Source organism: Cladophialophora bantiana, assembly GCF_000835475.1.
Source record: "Cladophialophora bantiana CBS 173.52 unplaced genomic scaffold supercont1.3, whole genome shotgun sequence".
Classification (NCBI taxonomy): Eukaryota; Fungi; Ascomycota; class Eurotiomycetes; order Chaetothyriales; family Herpotrichiellaceae; genus Cladophialophora; species Cladophialophora bantiana.
In genome coordinates, this window is record NW_015971577.1 from 216,967 (window position 1) to 243,109 (window position 26,143).

Below are 26,143 nucleotides of genomic sequence, written 5' to 3' on the forward strand. Positions count from 1 at the left end.
TGGGGAATCGTGACATTATCTCCCGCTACGTAGGTCTGTAGCCTTCATCCGTGTTCGCACAAGAAACGAGAATCGACGTGATGGAATAGGATCCATTGTTTCCAACAAGGAACACCGTCCAAAAATCCAAATTGAATAGATTAATCTCTGTGTGCCTGGACTTTTATCGTCAAAAGCCGCTCCAACTAGGGGCTCTCGTGGGTAGAAGACAGTTTTGCGGATTGGACGCGTCATGGACGGTGCAGATTTTTCGAATCAGAGATCAGGTTTAACGAAATGTGCGTGAGGGGAGATGCTCTTCGTCGTTTGTAAGCTGAGAGTTCGGTATATCCATCATCCAAGAGGATGAAACTACTGATGGAGCTCTCGCGCGGCTTTCCGCCGTCTCTTTCGGCTTTCCCACACCAAGGGTGGAAAGGAGAAAGTTAGAAACGAGCAGCGGACCATGAAGGTGCCATTGTGGTATGAAGTGCGTCGGCTTCATCTAGCGCAGCCTAAGTGTAGAGGAAGACGAAGACATAGCCGCTCGGCAAAGAAGTGAAAGGGTGCTAAGGCAATGTCAGGATGGGATAAAGGACGGAAGGGTTGAGATTGTAATCCTCAAAAAGAAGAGGCCATATATTATGTAGCAGGCTGTTCGCCACAATACGATCTTTGGTGATGAGTTGGAAAGGACTGCTTGAAAGTGGACTGAATTGCGCTGTTGATGAAGGATATGGCTTCGCAACTGGAAAATGAGACGAGTCTCCACGGTCTCAAGAGGAAAAAGCCTTCTTTCTGCTGTGGTAGGGTTCGAAACTTGAGGAAACGGCTGTTCGACCATCTACCGACCTGGGAAAGGGTGACTGGCGTTCGTTTTCCTCCCAGTCATCGACCGGGTCGCTAAGCTTCTGCTAGGGTAAGAGAGTCGCGTTTGTCTAGTCAATCGCCAGCAAGCAATTTTCACTCCTCCCTGCTGAACTCCTGACAGGTCTATTCCTCATCGCCATCGGACATGGGTCCATGCCCACGACTCTGTCTCCATTGCTTCCATTGGGCATTTCCTCTATTACCCTCTTTACCTTGCCCATCATCGTGTTTGTTGTCCATCCACTTGTCTTTAGCATGCTCAGAGTCGTCATTGACATCGGCATTGGTAGCGGCCTCGGGATCTCGCTTCTTAAATTCCTTAGGGTTCAAATCTTGCTCTTTGACATTTGCGAGCGGGCGAACGTCCGGATTTCCTACCACGATGTTCATGAACTTGCCGCCGTTACCCTGCTGCTCCCACCAGTGGAATTTGGGCGCCTTAATGGCACGGCGGACGATTTCTTGGACTTCTGGATCGGGATGGTCGAATAAAGGGGTCAGATCGACAGACCCATCGTCGTCGGGCATGGGTCCGTGTTGGCCTTGGCCCTTTCCTTGGCCCATGGCTTTCCACTTGTGTTCGCCATGGCCTTTGCCGCCATGTCGGCCGCCGTGTTGACCGTGGTTTTGGCCTTGTGAGTCGCGCTTCTCAACGTCTGCATTTTCGATATAGTAAACGGGAACATCAGAAGGAGGAAATTGGCTTCCGGTAACTGCACCGCCGTTGGCTTCGGGGGAAGGGAGGGCGCCAGCCTGAGCCAAAATAAAGGCTAGGATGGTTGCCGGTGTGGCTGCTGTGACCTTCATGTCACTATAGATTGGTATGGTCGCGTTGCGGCAAGTCTTTTGTTGGATGTGTTCGGGGAGTTCGGGGTTGTGGTTTGGACGGGAGATTGGATCATTTGCGAATCGATACAGGCCCTTTATAATATGCTACGACCCCCCAAACAGCTCTTTGAAGCATCCGAAATAAAGAACAACAGACATTGGAAAACACTGGAGCAGGGCGGACGCAGGAGAGGTATCGTGTAATAGAAAGGAAATACACCAGGGGTACTCCGCAAAGAGAGGTGAATAAGAAGCACAAAAGCGCAGGCCATCAAAGCCGCAATGCAAAGAACCTAGGATGCCAATCTCCAGCTAGACTCGATCTCGTCTTGAATAAGAAGAAAGGCGGGCAGGCTAGACCCGAAGTTGACTTGGACAGGTCAGATTGGGCGAATGCGAGGCCGGATGTGTATATCAATAAGGACAGTAGCGCTATACCTGTTTCGGACCTGTACGAGGCTCGCAACACCCACGGCATCTAAAAGTGCCGCTTCCGGTCGCCATCAGCTTCGCAATTGTTCCGGCAGATAGAATCAAGAATATCTGATGGTTGAGGTCGATCAAAAAAGTGCCGCTTCCACCTCTGGGTTGCCGGCTGTACTCGATCCCTCTAGGTCAGAGCCAAACTGGGTGGGGGAAAGGTGGCAAACTGAGAACACTTACACGACCTTCCAGCCTGTCCATCTTCAGCGTGGCCGTTGGTGACGTCGCATCCTGTCAAAGTGAAATGCAAATTTTCAAGAACCAACGAACTTCAAGGTGGGAGATGGGATGCAATATCAATGACATTCGAATGCCAGCAGAGAAAAAAAAAAAAAAAAAAAAAAAAAAAGAAATTGCTGCCAATACCAGAAATCGCTAAATCGCTGATAAGTGAAGTATCACAAATGAAACTGGGGTATTTTGAAATGAATTCGACCAAAATGGACTGTTCCCTTCAATCCAGCTCGCCAGCTTCACCATTGACCTGCTGTGCCGGCTCGGTTGGCTCAGGAGCAATTGGCTCCTTTTCGGCATTGCCATTCATGGGATCCTCCTTGACAACTTCCAGCGGTGATGACTGTGCTACGTCGATTAGAGCATTCGCATCAAGATCGGGATAGTTCTCCTTGTTCTCTTCTTCGGCTTTGGTTGGTGTGTCAACACGAGCTTTTGTCGGTGTCTTCTCCTTAGCAGACTGTCTGACTTTGGTCTGGGCCACCGTTTTGTGCTTCGGCGGACTATGGACCTGCACTTTTTCGTGGACTTTCTGTGCACTGCTTGCCGTAGGTCTCATCATTCTAGCCAGGAAACCTTCATCTGGTCTACTGGTGCTAACTCGAGACTTTGGTCTGTCGGGGCCGTTTGTCAGTGACGTACGAGATGCCTTCTTCGCCAATGAAAATGTGCTGGCCGAGCTACTAGCTCGAGGTTGTCGTGTCGACAATGTGGACGATTTCTTCACAACAGATTGGCGATCTGGCTCGGTCGGTGAATGCAGTGCGTCGTGTTTGGCAGCTATTGAGGCTGTGGTGGCCGTAGCCGCAGCGGGGAGTTTCCCGGGTACGGTGGGCGGCTTCGTTTTGACTGTATTAGGCGATCTGACGGCTTTTGGGGTAACAGGCGTCTGTTCCTTCTTGAGGTTTTCTGGCGCAGCTCTCGATTTTGCACTTATACCTATCTTTGGTGCAGAGGATTGTGTCTTTTCCTTTTTCTCGGCATTTATTCGTGCTGCCTCCCTGGCTTTTTGTGCTTCTTTCGCCGAATCCATCACACCCTTGATTTTCGCAGCTCCTCCTTTGATATGAAGCTTTGGAGACGTTGGGGTTCGAGGAGAAGGCCTTGTCACAGTGGGGGATTTAGGGATAGGCTTGATATTGATCTGTTGCCTTGTAGGCGGCGGCTTGATTGGTTGTGCATCTTGGGTAGTCTGGAGAGTGGTGGTCGGGGGTGGTCCTGGCATGGTTCCATCTGTTGCCTGCATTTTCTTGACCATGTCTGCAGCGTTTGACTCATTCTCTGATTTTGATAGCGGCCGAGGAATCTTCTCTTGTATTCGACCAGATGCAATTGCCTCAGTGAGATTTTTGGCCTCGGTAGACGGCTTGGAAGGGGTCTGTTCAACAAACGCAGATCCCTTCAGAATATTGCCCAATCCACCTTCATCTATATCATTATTTGCAGAGAGTGCCGTTTGTGGGGCCGACGTTGCATCGTCCTTCTTCGTAGTGTCGGCCGCGGCAAGCGACTTCTCTGTACTCTCCGCGTCCTCAATAACGTTCTCTTTGATCTCCCCCATGCTGCTCACTTCACTGGCCCTTCGAAGGCCTATCAGGGGTGCGCCTCCGTTCTCACTCGGTCTTTCAACGGCGACGAAGCTTGCACGGACTTTACTGACGGGTCTGCTGTGGTTGGATATTTCCGACGGGTTTGGAGACCGGCCTCGACTTGGAGGGGATGTGGATTGATCGCTGGCTTTGTTCTCGAACATAGCCCGAAGGTTCTTGACTCCGCTGTTTCCAGAGTTGGTCGACATGGCTGTGGATTCCATAACAAGATTAGCAGGTGAATCCAAAGGCAGGAAAGTGAAGAAGGGAAGAGCGACTCAGTTGACAAAGGAAGTCTCCCAACTCGGACCAAGATGTAAAGGCGGTTGCATGGAACAAATAATGGTGGTGAGCAAGACGCAGGTGGATCCGGGGTTTTTTGGACAGGGGCTGTTTGGGCTCGGCTCTCTCCCCAATGCTACGCCCATCACCCGAGACGCGTTTCGCCTCACATTCAACGCGGTGCTCCCGGACGCCGATGCTCAACTGGTGATGCTGAAATGATGGGCTCGGAAAGATCAGCGACTGGGAGACCACTTACACATGAGGTCCACGAGGTGTCCAATCGACTTTGCCAATTCTGGTGGGAATGTGATGTTGAGGGAACAAGTGCGAAATAGAAAAAAAAAAGGTGGATTGGACGCAGAACCACAGAGATGTGCAAGTCGCCTGCCCCTTGGTGTGAGCTACATCAATCGTCATACACGTGACGGAGAGTTCATCTCGTGTGCAGCTCGTCTTGCCGTTGCCCTATCAATCAATGACTTTGTACTGGTATTATGATTACCTATCCACGTAGCTATTTAGGGCTCCCATTACTCGCGTACTCTATAAAGTCTACACATCCCATAACGCTGAGAGACTCCCATGTCTTGCGCTGTGCTATGTTCGTTGAATGGATACCTCCCGCCCGACATTTACACTCAAACGTCTATCACCTCTGCGCCTCGCTCAGTGACCGTGACGCTGATGAGATTCTTGGTAATCGTCTTGACCGGCTTTGCGCTCACCAGATAGACAAGCTTCTCTGTCCAGAAATGCGACACTATCGCCTGGAGCAGAGGCACGCTTCCAAATACTGTGCCCGCAATAGGGAACAGCACGTAGTCGGCCATGGTGATGAGGGAGAACCTTCTGCGGTAAGAAAACTCATCAGCCAACTCTTCATACAGGCCGGCTCTCCTCATCTCCCTTTCCCTAGCCTCAATGCAAGCACCGTGGTATCTTTCATAAAAAATAACGAAGTAGATTGTCATCAGGGCGAAACTGATCCCTCGCAGAACTGAGGTGAGGTCCATTGCAGCGGTTAAAAGTCGACACGAGGTGATCGGATATGGGAGCGCGGTGTAGATGGCCGAAGCGAGCAGAACAAGGAACAAATGAATCGGCAAGAAGTGTGCTTCAAACAGTCGACTGAACAAGATGAGATTTCGCCAGGTAAATCTTCGAAGACTGGGGCCGTGAAGGGCATGCTGGCTGAGTTTCAGACAGATCTCAACATGGCGAGGACGATTTGGTCGTCCAGAATCGGAAGAGCTGGTTTCGCTAGATGGAGTAGATTGATCATGAGGATTTGGCTCTGCGCCGATCTTGCACCACTGCCGAACAGCATATCCAGTGTCGAGACATCCCCACATGTGTCGAAGACCTTGCGCGTACCGGGCAGAATGGTTAGCCAGCCAGCCGCGGACGCCTGCTTTTCCAGTCGTGACATTGCACTGGCTTGCCGGACTCGGAATCGATCTTATCTTCATGCGGCCGTTTGCCGCAAAATAGCACTTCAACATCATGTGCATGTCTTCGCCGATGGCTTCTGACCCAGTGTCCCAACCACCGGCCAGGCAAACAAGAGGAAGGGGGAGTGTGTAGACTGCGGTAGGGATTGCGATGGTCGACCCAGTTGGTTTGCTGGTGAAACAAGACAGCCCAGCACCGCACCACATCAGATCGGCGATGCGCACCATTTGAGGAACCAAGTGCGCATTGCGATCAAAGATGATGGGGGGCATGTACAAGGTCATATCGGTCAACCCCTGGTCTCTGCGGCTGCGGAGGTGGTGGACGAGGATGGTCTCGAAATATTGACTGAGCAGGTGGGTGTCGCCTGAAACCGTGTCAGTGTGTTTCTCTTTCCAGGTTTGCAAATCACGCACTGTCCATCACCGTTACGAGCACGCTTGACCAGTCGAGATCATTCAGATATTTTCGCTCGATCTGCCTCGCTGCCCAACTCACATTGCTACTCTTTCCAGGGGCTTCGCCAGGCAGACCCGCAGGGTGTACAGTGTATTGCATCTCTCGAAACTTGCCGGCGAATAGCTGGATCAAGTTCTGAGCCACATTGACTCCGTTTGGATCTCGCTCCTCCATGGCCAAAAAGATCTGTATCTCTATCAATGGTCGGTCCACCAAGTTCTTGAGGGACTGTGCTTTACATCATATGATGATTTGGCCAGAGTGTGGCTAGCGAGCACTCTCAGTGAAGTCTCGAGTATCTCAATGTCCTCCTTGTAGCTGGGCAAGACCACTGCCATCGTCACGGTTCCCAATCTCTTGGCCGTATCTTGCTGGGGGTGGAGTTCCCGGGGATCATCTCGGAAAACATCGCACTGGAGAGTGTCACTAGGAGTGAGCTTCGACGGCCGATGAGCTGCTTTGATTTCCCGGGCTGCAGAGTAGGCAGAGGCGCATAGTCTCAGAGGAAAGAGGAGGGCAAGGATATGCAGAAAGAGCGAGTAAGAAATAAAAATGGTCTGGGCGACGACAGGACTCGCGATGTGTTTGAGGAAGGGAGGATAGAAGAAGCTGAGCCATTCTGTCTCGACGATCTTCAGAGCAGACTCGAGCAGGATCAGTAGGCCAAAGACTGACAAGCCAGGGATGCAACGAAGCGACCATCTGAGAACGCCCATCCTCGTGGTCTGTGCTGAGTGATGCACAGCAGTTGTCTCGAGCTTGCTGCGAAGCGGAGGGAGAGGACAGTGAAAGGAGAGAGGGTGCAGCAGGTGACGGCGAGGTTGAGACTGAGAAGAGTGTTCGAGCTAGGAAAAAGGCTGGGACATTCCAAGCCCAACGGCCATTCTTCCTTCTCTCTTCCCTCTTTACGCCCTCTTTCCACACCATTGATGGCCCCTTCTCGCCCTGTTGTCACACGGCTTTTCTTTCCGCACGAGAAGACCCTGGCTGGCAGTGTGACCACCGTCGCACTCAATCACCACTGGATGCAAGGGCAAACACCGCCGCCTCAGATTCACAGCCAGCATTGATTCATCCATCTATTTGCCCACTTGGCTATTGTTATCATGTTAGCGCCAGCAACGGCGAGTCCAGGTGATCTGCATTGGGGAGGGCAATGAGCAGCAGGAGCAGTTGACGATGGCGTGTATACCAAACAACGAGGCTCGTGGGCACCAACAGGCACCAAGCACCATAGGCTTACATACCGTCAAACCTACCCACCTGGGCAATGAACCAGTCATCTGAAGCTCTGGCACCCATCTGGCATGTGTCGTTTTGGTTCCACCAATCAAAGCCGTGCTGGACGGCCGCTGCCCTCCACGTGCATCGTTGACCGGTCGCTCCAGGCTCAAGCAATCTTGCAATTTCTTTCCAGACGGAGACAACGCGAGCTCGGGCAATTCAGGGATTTGCAGCATCTTGTGATTCTAGTGTCGAGCTGGGTGCGAGGAGGGGGGGAAGAGTCTGAAAAAGATATCCAAGGCACAAAGCATTCAAATATAGCCATATCGCCCTCGATTGCTTTTGACAATGCAACAGTCAGCACAAGGTTGGGGGACGCTTGCAGGCAGCCAATGATTGCAGTCAGATGGCCGGAACAACGCGGCTCGTTGTGCCTGGCTCTCAAAATGGGCAACGGGCAACGGGCAACGGCTTGTGGACAAATGTGCCTTCTTCCAGCAGGCGCAATTGTTCGATCTCCAGATCCAGGGCCATCTGAGATACAATTTGGCCGGCGTTGGAAATGGTCTGGCCAACTTGGCCAATGCGCCGTGGTCACAACTATGCCCTGCTAGCAAGCGGGGGGAGGCACAGGCGCAGGCGCAATCTGTGGAAGCTTTTCAGAACGCCACTCATCTTGATCCTTGTCACCTTCGCCGGCCTCTGGCTCATGGTACGGATACTTTGGCGAAGAGGAAGTATCCCCGCCAATTTGTCGCTGTATCCTGATGCCGAATTGATCAAAGGCAATGTTACCGTCCTCTATGATCCCCACGATCGCCTTTTCAATCCTCCACTCAGCACTCGAGGCCGCAACATCGTCGACAAAGATGGCAAGCGCATCAAGCTTGTCTCCGTGAACTGGTACGGAGCCAGTGACATATATATGGTTCCTGGCGGCTTGGATGTCCAGAATCGAACCCAGATCGCCCGTGTCATCCGTGAGCTAGGATTCAATAGCGTCCGACTACCATATGCCGACGAGATTGTTCGGAAGAACCCGATGATCGACCCCGAATTCCTGACCGCAAACCAAGATCTCGTTGGCTTTCGAGCGTTGGACGTCTATGCTGCGGTTGTTCGCACCCTGACCGAGACCGGCCTGGCCGTCATCATCAACAATCATATCACCCAAGCGAGATGGTGCTGTGATGGTTATCCCTGTGACATGGGATGGTCAAACAGTGACCTCGGGCCTTTATGTCCAGTTCGACAGACCGAGGAAGATTGGATTCAAGATCTCATAACGGTGATGAAACCTCATATCAACGATCCGCTGGTCATCGGCGCGGATCTGCGTAATGAGGTTCGTGGATTTGCAGGCAGGTTCATGTGGGACTCATGGGCGACTGCTGCCGAACACGCAGCAGAACGCCTGCATCGTCTTCAACCGAAGTGGTTAATGATCGTGGAGGGTGTTCAGTCTGCCAATGATATCAGAGGTGCCCAGCACCGGCCTGTTCATCTGACACATGGGAACAAGTTGGTATATTCGTCTCATGTGTACGGATGGTCGGGATGGGGATCCCTGGTGCCGTACTGGTACCGAACGTACAAGTCTTTCGCTGATGACATGGACAAGAACTGGGAGTACCTCCGTCAGACTGATACCGCTCCAGTTTGGGTTGGCGAGATAGGGGCTCCAAATTCACCATCACGACGAGACTACCACTATTGGAGGAATCTCATGAGGTATTTGAGAGAGTGTGACGCCGATTTTGCATACTGGGCAATCAACCCGCGCAAGCCGAAGAGCGATGCTACTGAAACGTATGGTCTGTTGCAGGACGACTGGCAAACACCCATTTATGACTACAGGCTGTTGGACATGGCTGGGCTGAGACAGAAATAGATTGGAGGTGTGTGGATACAACCAAAAGAATATCGACCTAGATCTCTCATGAAGCTGGGCTGTGGCATCATTTCAGCTAGAATATACAAGTCGTAACATGGTACTGGGCGAGGCGGGTAGTCGGTAGCAGGCGACCTCGCCGGGACCTTCGGCTCGATCTCGGATCAATTTTATTGCGTCGCCGATGTCGTTATCGTCTTCCAGATTGCGGAGGAACACTCTCTCAAACAAAAGCTATTATCGCAGCTGACTATCTCTATCAGGGGACGCCGAGATCTATTCTTAGTTTGGACGCAGAGATGTAGATGAAGGAGAAACCTTGCAGAATATTCCACTCTCTCTTGTCTTGTCCTGAATTCCGTCCTTCCCCCCCAAAACCTAACGCTAGGTGGTTCCCCCCGAGCGCCGATGTCTTCCAAATCCGAGCTCGACCCTCTCCTGCCCCAGAACGAGCCTGCCCCGGAGATCCAAGGCTATGGCTTCTCCAAATACAGGGGGTATGAGGGCATACAACCTCCGGAAGGTCATGGAGGGTCTCCGAAGCAGTGGGACGGAGAAATCCAGGCTGTGGAGGGCTACAGAGACGCCGAAGAGGAGGACGCGGATGCCCAATCTTTCTCATTTGAATCCGCCAAATCGGCACTGAACAAGGTCGCGTCGATTTTCTTCGTCGTGGTCTTCTTCGGCCTCGTGATGACCTTCCTCAGCCCCGACGCAACAGGCCGAGAACATGTCCCGACACCAAGACCCGTGCCCGTGCCCGAACCCCGTGGAACGGTCGAAGAACGAGCCTTGGCCATCCTCGACCGCACCCCCTTGATTGACGGTCACAATGACCTGGCGATCTTCATCCGCGGCGCATACAAGAACAAACTGCACACCAAGGCGTTTCGGGACAAGTTTGAAAACGGAAACATGGAACTGAACGTCGACCTGCCGCGGCTGCGGAAAGGTCGAGTGGGCGGCGCATTTTGGAGCGCTTTCGTGGTATGTCCGGATAATGCTAGCGAGGACTTTTCGGATGAGCAGTATGCCACCGCTGTGTCGCATACTTTGTCCCAGATCGACTTAATCCGTCGATTGCAGGGCGTGTATGCCGGTAACTTCACCTCTGCGACTTCACCGCTTGACGTTGCATTGGCGAATTTCCACACCTCAAAGCGCTTGATTTCGCCAATAAGCATCGAAGGCCTACATCAGATTCCCCAGTCGGCGCCTCTTTCCACGTTGCGGTTGTACTATGCCTTGGGCGTGAGAGCGGCGACACTTACCTGGAATTGCCACAATGCTTTTGCGGATGCCGCGTTAATTTCATCTCAGAATGGGACAAGAGTAGCTCCTTACCATCGCGGTGGATTGACCTCGGCAGGCCGTGACGTGATACGCGAGATGAACCGACTGGGGATGCTCGTCGACATCTCTCATACTTCATATTGGACACAGAAAGCCGTGCTGAGCAACAAGACCTCGGCGGCGCCGGTCATTTTCTCTCATTCTTCAGCATTCGCGTTATGTCCACACCCCAGAAACGTGCACGACGATATTCTCGACCTGGTCAAGGAGACTAAATCCATAGTGATGATCAATTTCAGTCCCGGATTCATTTCATGCTTGCCCCCCGCAAACGAGAGTGTGTTGCCGAAGTTTTACGAGAAAAACAACACCTTGCATCAGGTGGCGAGACATATCATATATGTGGGCGAGAAGATCGGGTATGATTATGTCGGCTTGGGCAGCGATTTTGACGGGATGGGCGAGCTAACTCCCAAGGGGCTGGAGGGGGTGGATCGATATCCTGATCTGATTGCCGAGCTGTTGCGGCTGGGTGTTAGTGATGCGGACGCCGCAAAGGTTGCGGGGGGGAATCTCATTCAAGTGTGGAAGGCTGTGGACGAGGTTGCAAAGAGATTGCAGCAGCAAACTCTGGAGGGGGAGGACGAAGTGAGCGGCTGGTAGCCTTACCCAGCTCACTGGGCGTAAGGCTCGGTTGCTCTTATCAGGCTGACGAGAATAGCGATGAGAAATGCCACGCTTATGAGATCAGTCCCCGGCGCAAAATGTACACGCTCACAAGAGCCCATGAAAGAAACCAAGCACCAAAAAAAGGGAACTAGAGGCGATGTAGGCACATGGTCATTTCGAACCCTGTACGGAGGACTCAGACCGGGAACAAAAGAATTAGACTCTCTGGCGAGGAATTGCTTTACACATGTCAGTTTTCCGCTCCTGTGAGTTTGATATTCAACAACTTACAACCTCGGCCACCGGCGTGACAAGCCGGTATTCTACCACTGAACTACCAGAGACAGGAAGGGCTTTCTGAATTGCTTGACAATTCTGTGAAAATGTAACTGATAAAGATGTTGGTTTGGCGGATTTGGAAAATAGGAAATCGAAGGTGAGTCAGCATGAGTGATGAGTGAGAGGCCCGTCACGTGTCGACGAGGATTGGTCGACAGCGTCCTCCAAATGCTTCTTGTCCCTGGAATCGATGGATGTGTCTGCTGGGCCCGGTGGTGATTCGTGTAATCCTGGTTCGGGTCGTGGTGGATGTGGTGGCTTCGCTGCCTTCACCTGGTTTTTGAGTTGTTCTCGGAACCAAGTCATGCTGCCTGCAGAGACATGTATCCTGGCCCTGTCGACATTAGACGCAGAATGGAAATGAATGAGCCTATCTCACTGCTGGTGTCCGTCTCCTGGGCACACCAGTGCATGTTCCATTTATGCACTTTCTGGTCGTTCTGCCGACCAATAAAGCCACGCAGTCGTCTTCTCTTGGCCCCCACACTGTTTGCAGTGAGTGCTGTACCCAACCCTTGTAGAACGGCATTCTAATTCGGCCTCCTCCATCCGAGTAATGTGTCTTGACGTAGCAGGGAAGCCCGGAACTTCAGCAGCGTCGAGATATTGACGAGTGATATGATGGAAGAGCTTAGGGTTGAAAGGTACGAATTCTGACTCCGAGCTAAATTGTTGATCTCACTATAAAATGAGCTAAATCAGATGAAAATAAACTAAATTTATCTATAGCGGCGTATACCTAGCTCACATCTGCGTCTGAACTGTGTCAAGCTGAATCTCAAACTGATCGAGTCGTTGGTTGAGACGATTTTCGAAAGTGTTGAACCGTACGTCGAGTCGTTCGCCGAGGTTATGGATCGCAGTTACGATACTATCGCCACCTCTGACGCCGGGAAGATTTTGGAGGTTTTTTTTAACGTCATTTGCTGTAGCTTGAATGCCGTCGGCGGGAGTAATTGAATTGGGCTACGGTCCCAATGGATTTGGATCATCAGTCATGGCATTGGGATCTATTTTAGTAGTGGTAGTGAGGGTGCGTGTTTGTTTCCAAGGGATGCTGAAAATCGATTGGGTGATGCTGTACCTGAAGGAGCCGCTCTGCCAAGGCTGGGTACTGGCTCACTAGGCCTCCTCTGCAAAAGTTGGGAGGCATTTCAATGCACATAGCTGAGGAGCCTTTAGGTAACGATACTAAAGGGCAGTGACTGGCGACATCAATCAAGGATAGAATCGAACATGACCAAGTTGCGGTGTTTAGGGGGTGTGGTTAGTGTTTGCCTTCTTAGGGTTGAGCTGCTCGTTGTAAAGAGTCCATCCTCCATTGTCCGTCTTGGAATTGTAGCCCTGTCAGACCCTAAGTATTTATTGGAATATTTGTCTCTGTCTCATACACCTATAATCCTATCGCTCAGAAAGTGTAATTAACACCTTTATGGTATAGCGACGTAGAATGGGCAAGACCTCATCATCAGCAATGCCTGCGCATTCTGGATCGCCGTACGTTCTTGGAACCGACTCTGCAGCCGACTTTGCAGTCAGACAGACCCTGGCTGTGGCCGACCGTGTGGCCGACCGTGCGGCCGACTTTGCAGTGGCCGTGATATGCACGTCACTAGGTATTCTCCTTGGGTCCAACCGGACAATCAATGAAGTATAAATACATTCACTCATCTTCCAAAACACTTCCCGCCTCTCTCACAGTTCAAGCAGACACTTTTGCCGGCCCTCGCGTCTCTCCAAAATGTCAGCTCCTATCCAAGTCGCTATCCTGACTGGATCCACCAGACCAACTAGAATCGGACCCGAAGTTGCAAGCTGGCTTTTGAAAATCATCCAATCCGACCCGAGCATGGCGCATGCTCAATTCTCCGTCGTCGATCTCGTCCAATTTGGCCTCACCAGCTTCAACGAGCCTGTAACACCGGCACTGGTGGAGAACTTGACGCTGTTCGAGAACCCTGCGACCAAAGCCTGGAACCAAGAAATCGCCAAGTACGATGCATACATCGTTCTTTCCCCCGAGTATCACAAAGGCATTCCCGGAGCGCTCAAGAATGCGATTGACTTCCTGTACCACGCATGGTCCGGCAAGCCCGTGATGATCGTGACCTACGGCATCTTTGGTGGTGGGCACGCAAGCCAGCATCTGCACCAGGTTCTGGGCGAAGGGGTAGGCATGAAGCTTGTGGATATTGCTCCCAAACTTGAATTCCCCGGTCGAGACGAGCTCAAGAACAATACCAGTGCGGCACTCTTTGAGGCCATGAAGGGAAAAGTGGCTGAAGACACTTTGCGCTTCTGGGAAGAGGAGAAGAGGGAGGATATTGTGGAGGGGGCAACGAAGCTGTTAAACATGGCCAGATCAGCGTAAGCACAATCAGGATCTGGACTTCCCAATTTCCAACAATACCAAATAGGAATCTGCCGTATTTAGGTTGCGTCGGTCAGATAGTCTGGCCTCCAGTGGACTTTGGATAGTAGGTGGCCTACCCAATAAAATCCCTTTGCTTTAGAATGAATTGTTGTCATTTTCAATGATGCATACATACCTGTGAGCGCCCAGTGGGCCTGATGTCCTTCTAGTTCTTGTTTTATCGTCCGCAATGCCCTACACGCCTTCTGATCTGCTGGTCTAACTTGATCGTGCCGCAAATAAATTTCCGCGGCAAAATAGAAGCAGTGCAACTCCCATAGGGACAGAACTTGGGAATACCGATACTGGAGCAAAGGGACAATGTTCACTCTGTCGAACACCATCCTGGTAGCAATTACCAGGTTGGCTTGGTGATGGTCGGCATTTGAATGTGTACGAAGGGAGACTCGCTCGATATCCCGGTCATGAAGTATCATCGTTGCACTGCAATGCAAGTCAACCGAGGGCTCTGCGAGCAAGTTGACGGATCGGGTACTGACCTGACACAAAGACCGAGAACGGAGCAATTCATATCAAAACCCTGGTCCTGGTCTCGAAGTAAAGAAGAAGCAAGCATATTTATGGCCTTGTCAAGGCTGGATACCGTCTCCTCACGGGCGGCGGTACCATGCGCCGCTAAATTCACATAAACGTCTATAGATAACTCGAGAAGAAACGCGGCCTGGCAAAGCCTGCTGAAAAGTGGCAGGGGAGCTTTGACAGGCTCTGCGGTCAGAGATTTAATGTGGCGGCAGAATGGCTTGTGGCATTCGATACCTAGGTCAAATCCCACAGTCGAGGACTCTGCATTCTCGTTTGGTAGGGCAACATTGGGGCAAGGCCTGGGACAAGCAAGGGAGAAGGCCGCCAAGTGGTCCGCATAATGAATGGATTTGATCATGCTGTAAAGGATTAGTATAATGAACATGACAACTTGTTCAAAACTTGCCGTTCCAGAATGTATAGACACCATGCGACCTTATATAATGCTTGATCCGCGAGAGCTCTTCCCCTTGGCTTGGGATCACAATGCCACTGTAATAGACCGAGGCCCCTAGCAACTGCAGCTGCTGAGGCGATTGTACCTACTGCCGCAATATGATTTGCTGTCAAGTGTTCGTACAAGGCAAGCAAAATCTTTGCCTGCAACACTTCAAGACTTGAACCTCCGTTGGAGACGAGCCTGATAACAGACAAATTGATCAATACATACAACTCTTTGCTCCGTGGTTGATCGGCAGCTGTGAACGGTGGAGATATTCTTGACAAGAGGACGCAGGCTAGCTGGAGAGTCCTGAATGCCTGGTCTGGGGGGTTGGTAGGATCATCGTAGCGTTGATAGAAACACCTTTCGTCAACCACTGGTAACCACTTATTGAAGCTCTGGAAATATGGTTCCACGTCCCCAGCAACATTATGACCCGCTGAGGGCAGAATGTCCAAGAAGTCGACAATATTCCCAAAACCACCGAATCCAGCGGGATAAACCCGTGACAGAGTGTCCTGATACACAGCAGATGTGTCTTCTATTGGCGCTGCCACGATCGAATTCTGTCGAGGACAGCCTGAGGCAGAAGAATGCTGGTTACCATTGTGAGTATCGGAACCCTCGGTGCTATGCTCCAGGCTACATTTCAATCCGACTCTTTCTATCATCAGCACAGCGCGGTCAACCCCTCGTTGTGCAAAATTACCTGCTGCAGCGACTGCACTTTGGTGTCGCGCAGTCACACTTTTTCTTCCGAACAATGCATTGAAGACAGCGTCGGCTTTTTGTTCCTTCGCGTTTCTGCATTGTTGTGTTTCGATCCACAGAAAGTATTTCAAAGAAAGATACTCTGTAGAAGTGAAAGGATCAAGAAGTTGCATGAGAGGTCAGGCAACCGGACTGACTGTAGGTTTCTTCATTATTTCTGCCAAGCTTTGAAATGACTTTGAGCCTATCCTGGCATGACGAGGCTACGAGGCTGAAAAGCCAGAAGCTGTTGGGACATACAACACAGAATGGATATTACTCCCAACGTTACTTGCATGCTGCCTGAGTGTGGGTGCTCAATCGATCCCAATTTCCACATCACACTCCACTGCCTCTTCCTAGATGCTCTGCCTTGAGGAGTCCGTCGAACACATGCTTCAGTTTTTTGGTCGCCAGGCTACCAACACGACGCGCACTCACAACTTCGCCTTTGCTTCTTCAGGTGGAATGATCCTCACCGGCGTAAAGGGAACTGCGAGGTGATAAAAGACTTGATCCCACCGGTCATTCCCGAACCAGGCTCTCCGTTGCCCTTCCGAGTTCACGGCAACAATCCACGGCGCTCCAAATGCACCGGCGCCCATGGTCAAGTCAATTACCCTCTGTTTGTTCTCCGAAGTCACAGACTTCTTCATAATTTCCTTGATTTCCTCTTTGGAGAAGATGCCTTCCAGCGCTTTGAGAATTCCTTCTGGTTTCGCGATGTTGATGCCTTTACTCCAATACGCCGTGCTGAAGGCTGGAAAGGTTGCTTCAAACTTCTCTGGCGGGTAGTGGTCTTTGACCCACGTAGCAACACGAACCGGCTATACAAGACGTCAATCCTAATTGAATCCTAGCGACCGGGACACTCACAAAAAGAGACAAGATAGGAAATTCCTTCGGCCGGACGACCTTCAAGCCGAGTAATTCCCCAGTCAATTCGGAGTCTTGCTTTGCAAAGGCCTCTTTGGCTTTGGGTGTTGGAGTGAAGGGATTGCCAACGCCATCACGAGCTGCGCCTAAGAAAAAAGGTATTATTTCCACGGATACACCGTATGCATTTAGCAATGGCCGGTAGCGGATGATGTTGGTAAACCCAAACCAGGAGTATGGGGATACTGGAGAGACGAGGTGAGTTTCGCACAGATCTTGAGTAGACGTATGATAGACATACCACAATCCACATATATGGTCAGCTTCCCTCCTTCTGGAGGCATCTTTGCAAGCTTTGTCCCGAAATATTGGCCGCACAGACTGGATTTTCCAATGGGGAGAAGTCGATCCAAGCTTTCCGACGATGTCCTTCGACCCGGGCTGATTGGCTCGTTGCAGGCCTTCCAGATGACACGGATGCGAGGTCACCCGTTCTCTATCTCGATTATATCGCAATGATTATTTATGACAAGTCCATGTCACAAAGCACAACAGATGAAGGGCTGATTTAAGCTGAGGTCGTGTAAGAGGCGCCAACGGCGATGCCGGAAAGCCGAGGTTCCCCAGCGCGTCACAACGACTAATCATAAATATATATTCGAGTTCGCCCTTACCAGGTTCCTACCTAGCTGCCTCTGCGTGTCCCGCATTCTTTGGTCTCCTTTTCACACTTCGGTCTGCCTCGTACGCACGCAAGGCTTTTCTAATCTTTTGAAGACGGAATTTGATCGAAATGGCGGCCCTTGCTCCACGTGCGATGACGGCCATGCTGTTCCTGGCATCACTACCCGCATGGACAGCTCACCCTAAAGCACTACATATCCCATCCATGTACAGCGGCTGAAGCAATAGCCACAGGCAAAATCTGAAGTCTTCCGTTGACAGCCTATTGCAATGCCTATCGAATCCTCTCATCTACCCATCTCTATCCCGCCGGTTGACGTTTGGACATTCCTCTTTGATCGGACTGATCGCGAATTCTCCGAGGACCATGGTAATTGCCCCCTGAGTATTGGCTTAGACCGTGCGCTTGAATACCTCGTTCATCCTGCTCACACTCCTGACAGTCGTATACGTCGATGTCGCTGCAAAGAAGCAGCACACGCTGCGAGATGTTCGGGATACTGCTCGGCGATTTGGACAGGGCATCCAAAGACACTGGAACTGGCGGAAGGGCGATGTAATGGCTGTCTTCACCCCCAATTGCGCAGAGATCGCGGCTGTAACGTTTGGCGCTCTTTGGGCTGGTGGCATCGCATGCCCATTAAACAACCTCTATACTGTCGGCGAACTGGTGTCACAATTGAAGTCGTCTCAGGCCAAGGCATTGACAACCCATGTTGCATGCCTCGAGGTCGCTCGTGAAGCTGCATTACTTGTCGGATTACCCCTCGACCGGATTATTCTGGTAGGCCCTCGAGACCCCAAAGGCCGATTCCAACATTTTTCGGACATCCAGGGCTCCTTGACCGAGACGGAGAAGACTTCCATTGACCCAAAGGAGGATCTAGCTTTCTTGGTGTACTCTTCAGGCACTACAGGACTGCCAAAGGGGGTCATGCTGACACACGAGAACATTGTGACAAATCTTCTGCAAGGAATCGTGATGGATGTGAATCGAACACACTGGAGTAGGGATAGGACGATTGGGTTCCTTCCCTTATACCACATATATGGTATGTTCGCGCTGCATCGCTGAGTTTGGATATGCTAAACACTCTCCTTCAGGCCTCGCAGTCCTCCTCCTCAACCCAATCTATCGAGGAATAAGAGTCTATATCATGCAAAGATTCGAGTTGGAGTCATTCTGTCGCATCATTCAACACGAAAATATCACAATGGCATATGTCGTCCCACCGGTTGTCCTGCTGCTCGCAAAGCATCCACTCGTCGCCAAATACAATCTGAGCTCGTTACGCATGATGCACTCATCCGCGGCTCCTTTGACGAATGATCTAGTAGAGATGGTCTACAAGCGTCTGAATGTTCCAATCAAACAAGGGTATGGATTGTCAGAGGCATCCCCAGGTGTGGCTTCGCAGGTATGTGGGGATCCAATTTAGTCTTGTGTCGACACGTTTGTTAACATATTTATCAATAGTCCTGGGATTCATGGCAAAAGACTGTTGGCTCGGCCGGAACCCTCCTCCCTTCCATCTCTCTTAAATGTATGGACGATGGCAAAGAAGTGCCTCTGGGTGAGACTGGAGAGATTTGGATTAAAGGCCCCAACATTTGCAAAGGATACTATAACAACCCGAAGGCGACCGCAGATTCCATCACTCCCGACGGCTGGTACCGCACTGGCGATGTTGGATACGTCGACAAAAATCACAACATCTACATCACCGACCGCGTCAAGGAGCTTATCAAGTACAACGGGTATCAGGTCGCCCCTGCGCAGCTGGAGGGTCTGCTGTTGGCGCATCCGGCCGTTAACGACGTCGCTGTGATCGGGGTGTACAGTTCGGAGCGAGCGACTGAACTCCCCAGAGCTTACGTTGTGCCGGCGAAGGGTTACGCAAGTGGACCAGAGCTGGAGAAGGAAATTTGTGACTGGCTGCACCAGAAGGTGGCGCCGCACAAGCGATTGAGAGGCGGGATCAGATTTGTCGATGCGATTCCGAAGAGCAATGCTGGGAAGGTGCTCCGCCGGGTTCTGGCTGAGCAGGCAAAGAAGGAGACTGCGAGGCTGTGATATAGTAGACTAGTCGAAGGAGCGTGGAGCAGCTGAACATCCTCCAAGTGCCTTACATCGACCGAGTTGGGGACCTAGCTGTGGAACAGTTACACATGTACCCATTGCCAGCCTGTATCTGATTTGCAGAGAGAAACTGGGATCCATTTTGTTTCAACACATTCATGTATGTAAAAGGCTGGAATTTTTGAGACCATAAACCATGTCTGACCAACAAGTCCTCCTGAGCCCGTTGCTTTTACAATTTGGAAAACATGTTCTCCTTCTGCGGCCGAGCATCCAGCTCGTGCGTCCACGCGCTCCTCGGCTGTGTGTGCAGGAACCAATACGTCTGTGCCAGATCTGCTGGCGCCACCAGGTGCCCGTCAACATCCTCCAGTTTGTCTCCCTGGCCTGTCCGCTGCCACTGTCTCCGCGACCACTCGCCGATCAGTTTGCCGTCGACAGGGCTGTCCACGATGATGTGTGCCGCGTGAATGCCCTGGGCCTGGTACTCACGCGTGATGATCTGGCAGAGCGAGCGCAGCCCGAATTTGCCGGGCGAGAAGCTGGCCAGGCCCGGATTCCCGCGGAGAGCACCCGTAGCGCCAGTGAAGAGAATCGTCCCTTTCCCAGCTGCGAGCATATCCGGCAGGACGCACTTGGTGGACCAAAAGGCGCCAAAGAGGTTGATTTTGGTGAAGTTCTCGAACTCCTCCGATGACGTGTTGAGGATGGATCTCCCGTTGACGCGGCGTGCGCCAGCATTGTAGACAAGTACTGAGACGGGTCCCAGCTCGTTGCGGATGCGCTTGAAGCTGGATAGGACCGAGTCCTCCTGTCGCAGATCCGTGATGTAGTACTGCGCTGAGCCCTTGCCGTAGTCGGCGTCGATGCCCTGGGCCATCTTCTGGAGTTTGTCCTCAGTACGGGCGAGGAGAGCCACGCAGAAGCCCTCGGCGACGAAGCGGCGGGCGACAGCTTCGCCAATGCCGGGGCCAGCGCCCACAACTGCGATGACGGGGTTCTTCTGTAAGTTCAGAGACATGTTTGAGAGATGGTCTGCTGAGAAATCCCAGTGGTTGCAAGGTATCTTTGGTTCCCAATGTCAAGGACCACTGAGAGCGGGTTTATGACCAGTGCGTCGAGCTCAAAAACCGAGAAATGACCGGGGACTAGATTAGTTGGAAGTTGAATCAAGCAAAAACACAGAGTAGTATTTGAAACATGTCGTCGGTATGTGAGCAGCCAGGATTGTCGCTTGTTCTGAAGGAAGAATAAGTAATCCGTCCAAGGCGACGGCTGGGCGAGCCTCGGTATACAAAAACACCGCGTCGCCCCGTGGGGGCACATACCCCTGACTAAGTTGGTGAATTGAATAATAAGCGGCGGGCATCAGCCACGGGCAACAGTTTTGCGTACGTACGGAAGCTTGGGAGCCGTGCAGAGCACGCCATGAGAATCTACCACAATGCGCGAGGTCTTGGTGAAGGGAAATAGCAGCCTAGACTCCGAGGGAGGACGCAGAGAAGTCCATCAGTACGAAATTGCCTGCTCAAATAGATTTCCGGAGAAATATGTAGATCGACACTCTTGATGCGCAGATCTAGGGAAGAGAAAGATCTATTCAATCTACACGCCAATTGATGATTCGCAGCCCGAGCCTCCTCTTGAACAGTGTCTATCAATGGCAATGCACTGATCAGATTATAACTTGCTCCTGGGAGGCTGTGGTTGACTCGCTACCGAACTTGAAAGGTTGGACAAAACCTCGCCAGCCTCTTGCTCAATGCGTGCAATTAGTTCCGCACACGTTGGAATATCATAGATCAAACCCATCACTTGCCCGGCGTACCACACCTGTGACGATAAATTAGCGACAAGGAATTCTCTCAGGGCTGCAATGGGGGTGACAACTTACTCCATGTTGGATGTCACCACCCGTAAGAACCTCCCTGCCTTTGGCTCCGCTCACCACGGGAGCAACCTCAGCAAACTCTCCTGTCTTGCTTGTGGATTCGATTTCGATCGTCTTGGCTGTCATTTGGTTGCTATACATGCGGCTGGTGTTCTTCCACCGCCTCAGAATGAGCGTGGTGTGATGTTCGTCTCCTTTGACAATGGCTTCCTTGACATTCACGTGGATGGGAGCCTCAACGGTGCACATGAACCGAGTACCCATGTTGATGCCCGAAGCGCCCAGGCTCAGAGCGGCCATCAAGCCGTAACCATCCGCAAACCCACCAGACGCGATGAAGGGAGTGTCGCCCAATTCTTGACGAGCGCGGCTGTTCAAAATGAGGGATGCAATGTCGGACTCTCCAACATGACCGGCGCATTCGAACCCGTCAATTGACAAAATGTCCACTCCGAGTTTGATGGCCGCCTTTGCATGTCTAATTGTGGTAGCTTTGTGGATCACAATGATACCAGCCTCCTTCAATTTTCTTATAACGGGACCTGGACTATTCCCAGCGGTCTCGACGATCTTGACACCCTCATCGATGATTGCCTGGGTAAACGCGGGATAGTCGGGAGGGTTGATAGCGGGCAATAGGGTGATGTTGACTCCAAAGGGGTTCCGCGTCAACGACCTTGTCTTTCTGATTTCCTGTCGCAGGTGCTCTGGATCCGGCTGGGTTAGGGCGTTGATAATTCCAAGACCACCAGCGTTACTAACAGCAGCTGCAAGCTCGGCATATGCAACCCATTGGAGACCACCCTGGACAACGGGAACCCTGATCCCCAACTTGCGCGTAAGTGGTGTGTCGAAAGCCATGATTTCAGTCTACACAGAGAAGATTGAGAGGAGATCGTGGACGTGCGCGGGAACAGACCACGCAGAGAGAGGGAAGTCACTCGGCCCATACCGGCCTTCATATCCAGAACCATGATCATGAACCATGCGTAGTAATCAGACAGCAGGCCGGGCAAGCCCACTCTGATCGTGTCCGAGGTACTTACCTAGGAATCTGGAATGGGTGGCGCTGATTGCAAACATGGGGGTACGGCAGCAGGAATTCGTGCGTAAGGACATCAAAACCACAAGCAACAATGCCCGCATGGCCCATCACCAAGTTGGCGTCTGAAAAGGCTAAGCCCCTTTTGTGACGAGCGTATCACTAATATATAAAATGCAGATTCGACCACAGCCGAGGCGGACCCCCTATGTAAGCCCAGGCTGAACCTCATTTTTCCAGAATCATGCGTTTCAGTATCCGAGCACTCACGAGGCCGTATCGAGAGGTTGCTGCAGATATCAATTTTCCACCATGAGCCGAGAAATCTCCCGGGATGAGGTGTCGCAAAACAACACCGCCGACAGCTTATGGTGTATCATCGACTCCAAGGTCTACGACTTGACCGACTTTGCAGACGCCCATCCCGGTGGCTCGACTGTGCTCCAGCAAGTTGCAGGCCTCGATGCAACAGTTGAATTCTTCAATCTCCACAGACTGGAGGTCCTACAGAAGTATGAGAAGTCATTATGCATAGGCACGGTTCAGGGCGAGAAGCCCCAAGTCATATATCCAAGGGCAGGAGATCTCAGCTTGGTGCCTTATGGAGAGCCTACTTGGTTGACACCGCAATTCAAGAGTCCCTACTACAAGGAGAGCCATCGGCGGCTGCAGCGGGCGATGCGAGTTTGGGTTGATACGGTATTGACACCTGAGGCCCAGGAAAAGGAGAACAGCGGAAAGAGGATTTCCGATGCGACTATCGAGGAGATGGGGTAGGTATTGGATACGCATCTCTGCTGCCTGCTTCTAGCTTGATCTAATAGCGTTGTTGTCTAGGCGCCTTGGAATGAATGCAATGCGCATGGGACCTGGGCCTCACCTCAAGGGGCTCACTTTGATGAATGGAGCAGTGACTCCAGAAGAATTCGATTACTTCCACGAAATGATCATCACTCAGGAGCTCTGTCGAACGGCTACTCGATCCTTCAATGACGGCAACTTGGGTGGCATGATCATCAGCTTGCCGGCTGTTCTGTACCACGCCAAAGACCACATTCGGAAGCGAGTGGCTGAAGAGTGCTTGTCGGGTAAGAAGAAGATTTGCCTTGCGATTTCGGAGGCATTTGCCGGTTCGGATGTGGCTGGGATGAAGACAACCGCCGTCAAGAGCGCAGACGGCAAGCATTACATTGTGAACGGTAAGCCAAAATGCGCCTTTATCGTCTGCAAATCACCTCTGATAGTCTGTTTCAGGCACCAAAAAATGGATCACCAACGGAGTTTTCTGCGATTATTTCGTGACCGGCGTAAAGACCGAGAAAGGCTTCTCAGTATTGTTGATCGAACGACAAGAAGGAGTCGAAACCACGCAGATCAAGACGAGCTATTCCACAACCGCTGGGACAGCGTTCATCAAGTTCGACAATGTCAAAGTGCCCGTCGAGAACCTGCTCGGTGTTGAAGACCAAGGTTTCAGGGTCATAATGACGAACTTCAACCATGAGCGGTGGATGATCACAACATTCAGCGTTCGATCGAGCCGGATGATCGTAGAAGATTGTATAAAATGGGCAAACCAGAGAAGGGTGTTCGGAAAGAGGTTGATCGAGGAGCCAGTGATCAGACAGAAGTATAGTCCTCCTCCCCTTCCTTGCCTTTCGCTCTCGCTGACGTGCAGTTTCCCCTCCTCCCAGACTCGCCAAAATGATCGCTCACGCCGAAGCCATCCAAAACTACCTCGAGAACATCACCTATCAGATGTGCAACATGACTCAGGAAGAGCAAAACCGAAACCTGGCGGGCCCCATTGGTCTCTTCAAGATGTTTGCCACTCGCGCAGCCCACGAGATCGCCGACGAGGCTGTCAATATATTCGGAGGCCGGGGTATCACAACCACCGGGATGGGCAGGAATGTCGAGATGTTTCATCGCACCTATAAGTTTGACGCCATTCTCGGAGGAACTGAGGAGATTTTGGGCGATCTTGGTGTGAGGCAGGCAATGAAATATATGCCGAAAGCAATGCTGTAATTGAGGCTCTGTATGCTGTTCAAGACTGCAGAGCAACTGAGGAAGTCCTATCGAGTCATTATGCTTGAGTGCATTAAAGGAGGAGGTCCGTTTGAGTGAGACGGTCAAGTCACCCGATCACCCCGCGGCCTTCCCTGTTAGCGACATTCACGAAAACTGCGATTCAGGGTGCGGTCGGATGTGAGCAGTGAATATGCTCGCGTGGCTGTCGTTGGAAAGATAAAGGACTTGCAGCTCTTTTCTCTATTTTCTCGTTTCACATTTTGGTCTTTCTTCCTTGTTAACGCTCCATTTCTTGCCTTTTCTCTTCTCCATCTTCGCGAGCAATTCCAACAAATCGGCTACTGCGTCCGACGCCAACATTGCTAAGAGATTCAATAGCTATGGTACTGGGTTCGCCATCACCACTGAGATCACTGTTAACATGAGTAGAATTGGTGGGGGGATGGCCTCAGTGACTCTTTTGTCTCCACTCAGGATTCGAAGAAGCGGCCGGCCTCAGAGAACGATGGTATGGTGAAGTCAACATATGTTTGACCACAGTTCTCTTTCTTCATCAATGACTGACTAGCTGATTGCATAGATTCCCACGATACTACCAGCAATAAGAAACAATGCGCGCCCAAGCAGCCAGGAAATATCACTGTCCACGAGTTCATCCCGTCTCATTGGCATACTATAGCTGACATGTAGGGTTTGTTGACCGACAGGTTAAACTGGCAATGCTAAAATCAAGTTTTAGGTGTGGAATCAGCTTGAAAATGGAAGGCGATGAGGCATACGTTAACATTGTCCTGTCAGTCCTCTCTCCCTCTCTCCCTCATTTCTTAAGCTAACGTTCTTCTTAGACCAATCGAGATTCTTCGCCTGTGGGACTTGCGTATCACTGTTTTCACACCCGGAGACGTGACTGTGTAAGTCTCATAATTTTTATTTACAGCTCACACTTACTCTTGGAGTACAGGCAGGCCAAGGGTCTGTTTTTGGTAGATGGTAGAACTGTCTCGATCAACAATGATCCAGCAAAGGCAGCGATATGGCAGGGCGCATTCCCAATCCTTTCGCACCGGCGAGTTGTCGTGATGGCCGGAAATGCGTGGTACTCGGTCGATCTTACAAAAGGCGACCAAATCCTGTGTCGAAAGCACCTGAATGCGGTAACGGCAGTCTGCTTCAACGAAGCCTGTGCCTCTGTTCATGAATCATATATTCGATTGACCGAGCAAATGAAGATTTCGAATACCCCAACAAAAATAGAGGGATGGAGTTTTCCAAGCATCGGAAACGATGACGACGTTGACGAATGACTTCAATTCGGCTATGGCAAGAACTTAGGAGAAACATGGTATGCGAGAATTGGGATTTACATTGCAAGAGGGCCTGAGAATGGAGAGGCAGGGTTGAATTGTTGACAAGGAGATCAGATGGGAGCTACTTAACATCTCAACCTCCTTGCGATAGAGAAATTGTTGGAGTTGAGATGAGTCGAGAGACTTGAGAAAACAACGGAAGGACCTCGCCGGAGATGATGTAGATGTTGAGGGACTACAAAATGAGAAGTGATACTCCAACCAACGTCTGGCAGGCTAAATAGAAAATCGAGGATGTGTTGGATCTGCTCCATTTCCACCTGTTAGGAACACGTCTGCTACTATGCCTTAACCGTCTGCCGACACATTTCCCAAGACAGAAATGGCCGTTCCACCAGCATAGATCCTGCGTGAGGATTTAAGAGAGCACTTCCTATTTCAGTGTCATTTTGCAGACAGATCAATCCATGAACTCTCGAATGCTTT

At 51.3% G+C, this 26,143-nt stretch overlaps 12 protein-coding genes across 12 annotated transcripts; 5 read left to right on the forward strand and 7 right to left on the reverse strand.

Moving 5' to 3' along the window:
* Nucleotides 1–972: 972 nt before the first annotated feature.
* Nucleotides 973–1,656, reverse strand: Z519_01981 (uncharacterized protein; the record flags this gene model as incomplete). The annotated part of the gene is made up of 1 exon (XM_016759738.1): nt 973–1,656. One exon carries the CDS (start codon nt 1,654–1,656, stop codon nt 973–975), a length of 684 nt encoding a protein of 227 aa, XP_016623259.1.
* Nucleotides 1,657–2,614: 958 nt separating this feature from the next.
* Z519_01982 (uncharacterized protein) lies at nt 2,615–4,192 on the reverse strand (the record flags this gene model as incomplete). Its single annotated transcript, XM_016759739.1, has 1 exon — nt 2,615–4,192. The coding sequence occupies one exon, from the start codon at nt 4,190–4,192 to the stop codon at nt 2,615–2,617; it is 1,578 nt and encodes a 525-aa protein (XP_016623260.1).
* Nucleotides 4,193–4,906: 714 nt separating this feature from the next.
* Z519_01983 (uncharacterized protein) lies at nt 4,907–6,895 on the reverse strand (the record flags this gene model as incomplete). Its single annotated transcript, XM_016759740.1, has 3 exons — nt 4,907–6,087; nt 6,137–6,365; nt 6,419–6,895. 3 exons carry the CDS (start codon nt 6,893–6,895, stop codon nt 4,907–4,909), a joined length of 1,887 nt encoding a protein of 628 aa, XP_016623261.1.
* A 1,091-nt stretch (nt 6,896–7,986) lies between these two features.
* On the forward strand, nt 7,987–9,294 carry Z519_01984 (uncharacterized protein; the record flags this gene model as incomplete). Its single annotated transcript, XM_016759741.1, has 1 exon — nt 7,987–9,294. The coding sequence occupies one exon, from the start codon at nt 7,987–7,989 to the stop codon at nt 9,292–9,294; it is 1,308 nt and encodes a 435-aa protein (XP_016623262.1).
* Nucleotides 9,295–9,702: 408 nt separating this feature from the next.
* On the forward strand, nt 9,703–11,250 carry Z519_01985 (uncharacterized protein; the record flags this gene model as incomplete). Its single annotated transcript, XM_016759742.1, has 1 exon — nt 9,703–11,250. The coding sequence occupies one exon, from the start codon at nt 9,703–9,705 to the stop codon at nt 11,248–11,250; it is 1,548 nt and encodes a 515-aa protein (XP_016623263.1).
* A 2,086-nt stretch (nt 11,251–13,336) lies between these two features.
* On the forward strand, nt 13,337–13,966 carry Z519_01986 (uncharacterized protein; the record flags this gene model as incomplete). The annotated part of the gene is made up of 1 exon (XM_016759743.1): nt 13,337–13,966. The coding sequence occupies one exon, from the start codon at nt 13,337–13,339 to the stop codon at nt 13,964–13,966; it is 630 nt and encodes a 209-aa protein (XP_016623264.1).
* Nucleotides 13,967–14,946: 980 nt separating this feature from the next.
* Nucleotides 14,947–15,877, reverse strand: Z519_01987 (uncharacterized protein; the record flags this gene model as incomplete). Its single annotated transcript, XM_016759744.1, is given in 2 exon segments — nt 14,947–15,093; nt 15,098–15,877. Coding segments are annotated over 2 exon segments (927 nt in total).
* Nucleotides 15,878–16,180: 303 nt separating this feature from the next.
* Nucleotides 16,181–16,963, reverse strand: Z519_01988 (uncharacterized protein; the record flags this gene model as incomplete). Its single annotated transcript, XM_016759745.1, has 3 exons — nt 16,181–16,570; nt 16,620–16,864; nt 16,921–16,963. 3 exons carry the CDS (start codon nt 16,961–16,963, stop codon nt 16,181–16,183), a joined length of 678 nt encoding a protein of 225 aa, XP_016623266.1.
* A 610-nt stretch (nt 16,964–17,573) lies between these two features.
* Z519_01989 (uncharacterized protein) lies at nt 17,574–19,377 on the forward strand (the record flags this gene model as incomplete). The annotated part of the gene is made up of 4 exons (XM_016759746.1): nt 17,574–17,673; nt 17,747–18,355; nt 18,408–18,721; nt 18,781–19,377. 4 exons carry the CDS (start codon nt 17,574–17,576, stop codon nt 19,375–19,377), a joined length of 1,620 nt encoding a protein of 539 aa, XP_016623267.1.
* Nucleotides 19,378–19,615: 238 nt separating this feature from the next.
* Z519_01990 (uncharacterized protein) lies at nt 19,616–20,404 on the reverse strand (the record flags this gene model as incomplete). Its single annotated transcript, XM_016759747.1, has 1 exon — nt 19,616–20,404. One exon carries the CDS (start codon nt 20,402–20,404, stop codon nt 19,616–19,618), a length of 789 nt encoding a protein of 262 aa, XP_016623268.1.
* A 659-nt stretch (nt 20,405–21,063) lies between these two features.
* On the reverse strand, nt 21,064–22,135 carry Z519_01991 (uncharacterized protein; the record flags this gene model as incomplete). The annotated part of the gene is made up of 2 exons (XM_016759748.1): nt 21,064–21,216; nt 21,278–22,135. 2 exons carry the CDS (start codon nt 22,133–22,135, stop codon nt 21,064–21,066), a joined length of 1,011 nt encoding a protein of 336 aa, XP_016623269.1.
* Nucleotides 22,136–22,628: 493 nt separating this feature from the next.
* On the forward strand, nt 22,629–24,347 carry Z519_01992 (uncharacterized protein; the record flags this gene model as incomplete). The annotated part of the gene is made up of 4 exons (XM_016759749.1): nt 22,629–23,089; nt 23,154–23,515; nt 23,571–23,946; nt 24,011–24,347. The coding sequence occupies 4 exons, from the start codon at nt 22,629–22,631 to the stop codon at nt 24,345–24,347; spliced, it is 1,536 nt and encodes a 511-aa protein (XP_016623270.1).
* Nucleotides 24,348–26,143: the final 1,796 nt, after the last annotated feature.